The sequence below is a fragment of the Pecten maximus genome, chromosome 9 (genome assembly GCF_902652985.1).
Source record: "Pecten maximus chromosome 9, xPecMax1.1, whole genome shotgun sequence".
NCBI lineage: Eukaryota > Metazoa > Mollusca > Bivalvia > Pectinida > Pectinidae > Pecten > Pecten maximus.
In genome coordinates this window covers 12,720,658-12,730,049 of record NC_047023.1, presented here as the reverse complement: position 1 = coordinate 12,730,049, position 9,392 = coordinate 12,720,658, and the positions used below count along the sequence as shown (strand labels likewise).

Genomic DNA, 9,392 nt, shown 5'->3' with positions numbered 1-9,392 from the left:
TTGGAAATTTTCTTGATTTTCCCACAATATAGTACAGTGGTTACACTTAAATATAAATATCTTTCTTAAATGCAGGCCATGAGGTGTTTTTTTTCAGCTCACTGTAGGTTCAGCTTGAATATTTCTACAAGGTGAACACCAGATTTTTTTTTACAAAATTCTGAAATATTTTAATTTTGATTTTTCTTTTGTAGAATAAAGTGGGAAATTAATTGAGGTCTGAGGCCATGTTATTTTTAAATTTTTGGTTCCATTCATTTTTCATATATAAACTATGATGCAGTAAAAATAATATGTGAATTAAAGATGAAAATCATTTTTAAAAATTGAATAATAAAGGACGTCATTGTGGAACTATATTCAGTTTAGTTTCTGTACTTGACAATCTTTCTCGACAAATTGGTTTGATTGACCTGTATTTTATAATTTTTGTTTCGCTCAGTAATAGTCAGAATTTGTTCTCCGCCATTTTGTATGCATGAATTGGTATATATATATATGTGTATCTTGGAATCCTATATGCTATGTAGCATTTGGAAATAAATTGAATTGAATAAGTTTTCGCTGTTATTGTTGACTGATGTGTAAACAGCATTTTTGCAGATATTTCAACATTATGCGGTAAGGGTGTCATATAAAATATCTATACATATGCAGTTTACATAAACAATATTAAACAATATAATATTTGCTTTTCCAGTAGTTCCCTGATCATTAATGTTTTTAATAAACTGTTCTACCATACCTTGAATTCCAATTTGTCGCATATCGGTAATACGCAAGGCAATGCATACTCTTATCCTTTCCCACGTGTTTCGGAATGCTAATTTCATTCAATTTATCACAAAATGGTTTGTATGCGGTCTCCTTATTATACCATAGAGAAAACCTGTATAATTATTTCATATATATATAAGGCACGGTGTGAAGAAGTAAACAATGACTATTGTTGATTGTCTTAGAATAAGATTAACAGAATATATAATATTTGTTGAAAAGATCAATCAGGTTAAGGAAATGCTGTCAACATTTCCAGTCTGGAAAGCAATGAATTCCTTAGCGAAATAATCTGCGTAATAGTTAAGTTTTGATTTACAACATCTGAAAGTGAAGTTTATAGTTTTCCATTGACCTTTCCTTACCAATTAGCTACTACTGAAGTCGGCTTCAATTACACTTGACTGTTTATGGTCATTTAAGGCTTTCCGAATAATTCACAATGGAGATGATGTCTGTAGAAATTATGGTCGTTTAAGCAAATAAGGGTAAAATGAAAACCCAGCAGAAATGGTGAGAGTCGTCAATGTTAAGAAGAAACTCATCAATAAGAAATGTAGGTTCTGAAGAAGACATTATCACTGTTTAATTCTCTCTAATAATATGATTACAAAATATCAGTTAACTGCTTCCTGCAATAAACACCAAACATATTAGATAACTAATGACGTCATAATTTCTAATGACAAATGATGAGGTGCAGACAAAGTGACAAACATCGTTTGCTTCATGCTTCATTGGCGACGCTTGTCTTGTATATGACTTGAAATTGAACGTTTTTAGTAGTTAAACTCATAATCATTCGGAGACGTTCATGTAAGGGGACACTAATCAAAGAGTAGAGAATACAGAAAAACAAACAGACAGTGAACAGAGGGAAGACAGACCCCAGAGACTGCAATTACGGCAGCTGATCGACCAGCAGGGTTCTTCACTTTCAGTTACATGTATTGATTGTAGCGTTTGTTTGTTGCTGAAAGGCTTGAAAGCAATAGGTTTAGAAATTTGTTTGGCTTTATTTAAGGGTAAACGTTCAACCAACGCTGAACGCCGCTTACAGAAGGTTTCCCAGAGATGATCAACAGAATGGAAAGTACATAAGGATGAAAATAAACGACTACAGTGCCAGTGGGATGGCATGTCAAATTTGAATTAATAAATGTCCGCTTAACAGAAGACGTAAAGTTCAGTCACCGATTTTTCAAGACGTTCCACACTGGCCGTACCACATAAAAAGCTGCCGGATGATTTGCTATGGGGAACTGCTATGGCGGAAATATGAAAGTATTGCGTAGGACGGGTTATCAAGAATGTAGATACACCATTGAACATCATTCATTTTTGTAACCTCAGTTTTTAATTTAAAGAAAATGGCGGCAATTTCCTGGCCTCTGATTGGTCAAAATTTGAATATCGTCCGATTTTGATGAATTTGGTATATAGGTACACCATAGGACAACGGTCAATCCGTAACATCAGTTTCACATTGTAACAAAATGGCCATCATTTATTTAGGATGCAAGCACGTTTGTTGATATAGATAAACAAACACTTGTTATCTGCTAAAAAAAAACGATGATTTCTAATGTGATGGTGATCTTATTCAGTGACAATTCCTATTAATTACCCTTGACTATGTTAGAACACGAAAACGCGGTAATGATACCTACATCATTCCGTCGACTTGATATGACATATTTACACCTGTTTCATATTTGTTGACATTGCATTTCATAAACGGCATTTTACGGTCAAGCAAGTACATGTTCGTTATAAAAATGAAGTGCACGGAAGGAGAGTTCAAAGTAGACAATTTCTGGTTTGCATTCAAATTATAATGCTTCACTTCCTACGAAAATTTAAGAAACGTCCCCAAAAACCCACTTGTCGGTTTAATTTCCCTTTTTATTTGTTTTCTGTCATAGGTAATATTTAACACGGATCACATTTTTTTCGTAGACGCCTACTCATACCGGAAACGGACACGCTACCCTGTCTTGTCATAACCGAAGGCTAGAGCTGGTTGATAGGTGGCCGTGGCTATATACCACCGTCCTCATATTGAGACGAGTCTCTTCTGAACACTGAAGTTTGGGGCAACATGGCTGATATTCACGGGCAGCATAATTCAAATAAAATGCGTATTGAAATATACATTGTATATGTATATATATTGTTTTTTGTTGTTTTTTTCGATTGAAGGCGTCGTAATCAACTGGAAGGTAGTTGTTGTTTTAAGATAACCTGGGTTGTAGTTGTTAATTTAAGGTAACCTGGGTAATAGTTGTTGGTTTAAGGTTACCTGGATGGTAGTTGTTGTTTTAAGGTAGCCATGGTTGTATTTGTTATTTAAGGTAACCTGGGTTGTAGTTGTTGTTTTAAGGTTATCTGGGTTGTAATTGTTGTTTTAAGGTAACCTGGGTTGTAGTTGTTGATCTCAGGTTATCTTGGTTGTAGTTGTTTATTTAAGGTAACATGGGCTGTAATTGTTGTTTTAAGATTACATGGGTTGTATTTGTTGTTTTAGGTAACCTGGGTTGTAGTTGTTGTTTTAAGGTTACCTGGCTTGTAGTTGTTGTTTTAAGGTAACCTGGGTTGTAGTTGTTGTTTTAAGGTAACTTGGGTTGTAGTTGTTGATTTTAAGGTAACCTGGGTTGTAGTTGTTGTTTTAAGGTTACCTAGGTTGTAGTTGTTGATTTAAGGTAACCTGGGTTGTAGTTGTTGTTTTAAGGTAACCTTGGTTGTAGTTGTTGTTTTAAGGTACCTGGGTTGTAGTTGTTGATTTAAAGGTTAACCTAGGGTTGTAGTTTGTTGATTTTAAGGTAACCTATGTGTATGTAGTTGTTGATTTAAAGGTTACCTAGGTTGTAGTTGTTGTTTTAAGGTAACCTAGGTTTGTAGTTGTTGATTTTAAAGGTAACCTTGGTATGTAGTTGTTGTTTTAAGGTACCTTGGGTTGTAGTTGTTGATTTTAAGGTAACCTGGGTTGTAGTTGTTGTTTTAAGGTAACCTAGGTTGTAGTTGTTGTTTTAAGGTTACCTAGGTTGTAGTTGTTGTTTTAAGGTAACCTGGGTTGTAGTTGTTGTTTTAAGGTAACCTTGGGTTGTAGTTGTTGTTTTAAGGTAACCTTGGTTGTAGTTGTTGTTTTAAGGTTACCTGGCTTGTAGTTGTTGTTTTAAGGTTACCTGGGTTGTAGTTGTTGTTTTAAGGTTACCTGGGTTGTAGTTGTTGATTTAAGGTACCTTAGGTTGTAGTTGTTGTTTTAAGGTAACCTAGGTTGTAGTTGTTGATTTAAGGTAACCTGGGTTGTAGTTGTTGTTTTAAGGTAACCTGGGTTGTAGTTGTTGTTTTAAGGTTACCTAGGGTTGTAGTTGTTGTTTTAAGGTTACCTGGGTTGTAGATGTTGATTTAAGGTAACCTAGGTTGTAGTTGTTGTTTTAAGGTACCTTGGTTGTAGTTGTTGTTTTAAGGTAACCTGGGTTGTAGTTGTTGTTTTAAGGTAACCTAGGTTGTAGTTGTTGTTTTAAGGTAACCTGGGTTGTAGTTGTTGTTTTAAGGTAACCTGGGTTGTAGTTGTTGTTTTAAGGTAACCTAGGTTGTAGTTGTTGTTTTAAGGTAACCTGGGTTGTAGTTGTTGATTTAAGGTAACCTGGGTTGTAGTTGTTGTTTTAAGGTAACCTGGGTTGTAGTTGTTGATTTAAGGTAACCTAGGTTGTAGTTGTTAATTTAAGGTAACCTGGGTTGTAGTTGTTGATTTAAGGTACCTTGGTTGTAGTTGTTTATTTTAGTTTATGTTTGTGCTATCAAATACATTCGGGCTGATTATTATACTCCGGTTGATTTATAGACATAATGAAGCTATTTTAAGAAAATCAATTTCATTAAATCAACTTCAATGTTAGGAACTGTGCTTCTTTTGAAATAAATAACGTGATATTATGTTTGAACCTAATTGTAAACAATCGCATGTATCATTAATATGTTGTTAGATAATGAAAAAAACACTTTTTGGCGATATGAAATCTGTCAACTACACGCACAAATGTCAAGATTAGTTTTTAATTGCCCGCATGTTTCATAAATTGTGTTCATTTTTGTATGGGAGGGTGTTCAATCAACAGGAATCCTTCCTCAATAATTCACCTCTCTGCCTCGTCACGGAATCCCGTGTCGTCGCCTCATACAATATTAATAACTTTGGAGTATTTGATTATTAGATTCCAACCTGGACTTCATAAGTCATCAGTTTAAAAACGAGAGTTCAAACTGATAGTAGGGCATGATAACAATCGATTTTGTAGTTATTATTTATTCTTATTGTAAAGTGCGTTTTAATTTCCTCAATGTTAATTCGGTTCATAGTAAGTGATCGTTGGTACTCTGCGGTCTAGACGCTCACGGACATAGATCACGTGGACGAGTGGTACACTTTTCATAGTTTCCAGAAAAATATTTCTTATGGAATTTTGACCAATCAGAAGACCGCTTTCTTCAGTGTTTCGGTTCAACTATATACAATGACGACGGCCTCCATGAGGGATTATCTTGCGATAAGGGAACTGTTTCAAATGCATAAGTCTTAAGACTTACAAAAATCGGACATTCACATGGACATTCATGAATAAATAAGATGTGTATTTGTCTATTAAAAATGGCCATTGACTATTTGTAGTACACGTATTGCATGTTTTGGTGGCGGCTGCAATGATTCCTACGATATTTTTCACACAAAAGAGGTCCGAAGTTTAATATGTCTGGTGGTATTTGATTGGTTGCTATTTTTGCGCCGAAACGAGATCCTCTGCACCAATCGCCCCCACGGTCTCTGTCCGTGAGCCTCAGGACCATTGGTTAACAACGATGCTAAATGTATTAATCCCATTGTTAGCTGTAACAAAACACACCAGGGACGGAAGGTTTTTTGGTGGTAATTGCGTTACGTGTTAACCTTGGGATTAGGTGTCTTCAAGTCCAACCAATTTTGGGATTATTGGTAAAATAAAAGGAAAACACATATACTTGCTATAACAACACTGACAGCTCAAGCAGACACATGCAAACTAACTGTTTCATATGATAAGGGGCAGCTAGGAGACAACTATTGATTAAGCAATACAAGTTCTGTGTTTTTGCATATATATCAAAATGTACATATCGTATCAAATCATTATCTTATAAAAGAGATAATTTACATCTGCGCAGTGGACATTATGGTAGTGTAAACTGATAGTTTTGAAACCTAGAAAATGTAACTTATTCTGGAATTTACCTGGTGCCCAATCAGGTATGACAAAATCTGACATAGGTATGAAAATCGAAATGTTAGCTGAACTGGAATAGTGCTTGAACCTGGAATTCAAACTACTGATAGCTGATCCTATAATACAATGGTTCATTACGAAAGACCTTTTTGTGGATAAGGATATATATCGTCATATGACATAAATCGGCTTCATAAATGTAATCTAACTCAACCCTTCTTTGATAACTTGAAACATTTGCATGTAACGGGATAATTGATTATTTTCATTGACTTCTGGCATACACTGCAACCACTTGTGGGTATTTTTGTACAATTTTATAGTTCTAGGATAATTTTTCGTCCTGTTACAATACAATAAAATTTAAGGATTTGTACATTCTAAGCTCTTAATGTTAACATATCCGTCAAGTATATTTCATTGACTTTTTTTTTCATCTTCTCGTTCATTAACTAGTCAACAAATAGGAAAGGAAAATAAAGAGGAAGTGAATCAAGAATTTTATCTTGTAAACGTGACATGCCATACATAATATAAGTTATTGTCTGTCCGGGACATCTTTGGGTTTATCATATTCTTTAAGTTTAAGTTATATTTTATTATTAGTAAAAATTAGTGATATAATTTGTAACAGTTCAAACCAGAATGAAAATTGTCAATATTTCGAATTTAATCCGTGTTATCATTAATGTTGAACGAATATCGCGATTTCATAACTTAGTTAATAGCTTGTCGCTTTCTATGGCGAGAGATAAGACATGGAATGCTTGATAAAGTATTCGACCATAGGGACGCATAATGTTCATAACAGAACTTATATAATCAATGTAACAAAGAAAATTGTGTCAATAGCCCATCATATCGTTCTACATAACACGATGGTTTCCGTCAATTCGTCTCAATTGTTTTACGCCGCATCGCAGCACACAACGAAGTTTTTAACATGGACAGGTGGTATGATTTGATCTTACAGATTTTATCATACTGACCTCATTCAAATCATTGTAAGATAAGAAAGGGCTCAACCTGTGTGTTTGTGCTAGCAGAATAGCGCTATTTGAAGTAGCACAATGATGTTAATGGCATTCGTTCTCATTTCTGTGCTCACAACAGCATTCACATCCGATATTGCTCTCACACCAGAAATACAGGCTGCTATCGACAAATCTATATCTACAAAAATCAAGGATCTAGCGGAAGAAAGGGCGAGAGATGTCAAACAACTGATGGATCGTGTTAAGGAAGTAGAACAGTTGCATACCAAAGACGTGGAGATACTTGTCAAGCGTTTACAGGAAGTAGAAGATAAACGCGCTAATGATGCACGATTGTTCAACAACCGTATACAGGAAATGAACAAGCATCGTACAAAAGATATACAAGTATTGTCTCAAACACTTCAGGAAATGGCGGATAGGTGCACCAGCAGAGACAATGGGGTAACTTCAAAACGTGTAACACAAGATGTTGATAAATATGCTAAAGATATCGCGATCCTATCGAATCGGTTAACGGAAATGCTCTCCAAAGGCGACGCCGACATTATTACCAACCGCAAAGCAGAAGGTCGGTATAACACTGCAGAGGGATCACGGAAAATCGCAATATCTAATCACAGTTGGAAGCTTAAAAGTGAACACGATGGTATCACACTTGAAGAAATCTCGAAAAGACTGAAAAAAGAAGACAATGAATTCACTAATGATGTGCTTTATGATTCAGATAAAAGTCAAATAGCTATTGACGTCGGTGTCGGTCGACCAAAGCTTGCTTCTCCTGATAGACATCAACGTGTAGGTAAGAAAAGGCTTTCTTCCCAATGTCTGTAGTTTCAACTTTTTTTCAATTTCTGTCTGAACTAAATCCTAGATTGTCACAAACAATGAGGCAATTTCCACGCCTCGAGATGTTCCTTCTACAAATATCGTTGAACATATGTTAAGAAAATATGTTAGAAAATCCTACGTTGCTCAACATAAAAGCCAGCAAATGAATTCCATACACCAGTTCTATATTGTTTAAAGACGTTTTATGGAATTTGTCTTGTAAATGTGAGGATCATTTCTTTTATAATTATGAGTGATGACACGAAAATCGTGGTTACGTACTCTTTAATGATGTGCATGTTGATTGATGTCTCAAAAGCTGCATGATTAAAGAAAGAAGTTTATTTTAATTGGCATATATTCAGTAAAAAAATGTATATAGAAAAGACGGTCGTCTGTTTCAACACAGGAAATTCATGGGCTAATGTTTGGTGTTAAAATTCCTTTTTTTATTGAAAATGAAATGTTTTGAAGAGCATGATCAACTTGTTCAGCCCCTGGTGTCATTGACGTGTACTAAAAAGACGAAACAACTTACTGATGCAATCCAATGTCAGTTCAATCAAGGCTCTATTCTATCTTAATCTTACGAATTTGTATTAAATGGCGATAGTATATCTTTTGCACAATCCTTTAAATTAATTAAGGATAGTATATTTAATATACATATATGATATTTCTCATGATAATAATTATCATGTTTCTATAATGAATTGTCATCTTGTACAAGGTGGCCTTTCAATTCAATCATTGGTTTTAGCTTTATGTGGAGCATGCATAATATATATATTTGTGACATTGATTTCTTTACAGTTCCTCCAGAAAGTGGCGTTGCCTTCCATGCAATTTTAAACAAAGAAGTGGTCAATCCTACCCAGGGACATATCATACAATTCCAGGACATCAAAACAAACATCGGTAACAACTACCATCCTACAACCGGGGTGTTTACGTGTTCACGACCAGGGATTTACGTGTTTTCCTGGAGTTTAAGAGTCAACTACGGTCCTGCACATGGAATTAACTCAGAAATCGTCCGTAATGGAGTCGGATTCGGGAGAAGTTCAGTTGGAAGCGGGGGCAGTGACGATAAGTTTTCTCAGGGCTCATCCACTGCCGCGATTCAGCTAGATCAGGGGGATGAGGTATGGGTCAGAGTTCATTCCCTTTTTTCGGGAACAAACATAGAGCCTACCTACTCGATGTTCACCGGCTTTCTCGTACACGAAGCGAGTAACTAATAAATAAATGTTGTACATTGTGATGTAATAAAGATATTCCAATTAAAGTCCAAATATATCATACTTTGTTAATCCTTAATACCGAGAATAAATGTCTAGAGTACATGAAAAAGTAACATGTTTAAGTAGCATTCAATTAAGAATGAAGTTTAAAATGTCTCGTTAAGCATCAAAGAAGATGGTGTGAGATATTTCTTTTGTGATTTTTAAACCATGAATATAATGATAATGGTAATATTCTACAAAAATAACAAAATTAATAATTTTGAATTTCGAAAGGCGCCTGA

General features: G+C 35.0%; 1 protein-coding gene across 1 annotated transcript; it reads left to right on the top strand.

Moving 5' to 3' along the window:
• Positions 1–7,063: 7,063 nt before the first annotated feature.
• On the top strand, positions 7,064–9,166 carry LOC117334764. Its single transcript, XM_033894565.1, has 2 exons — positions 7,064–7,835; positions 8,678–9,166. The coding sequence occupies exons 1-2, from the start codon at positions 7,109–7,111 to the stop codon at positions 9,103–9,105; spliced, it is 1,155 nt and encodes a 384-aa protein (XP_033750456.1). The 5' UTR covers positions 7,064–7,108; the 3' UTR covers positions 9,106–9,166.
• The last annotated feature ends 226 nt before the right edge of the window (positions 9,167–9,392 follow it).

Bases quoted from the DNA above. Each gene is read 5' to 3' on its own strand.
- LOC117334764 (XM_033894565.1), top strand. From the start codon at position 7,109: ATGATGTTAATGGCATTCGTTCTCATTTCTGTGCTCACAACAGCATTC. The intron at 7,836-8,677 runs GTAAGAAAAGGC...ATTTCTTTACAG, and splicing joins TGATAGACATCAACGTGTAG to TTCCTCCAGAAAGTGGCGTT.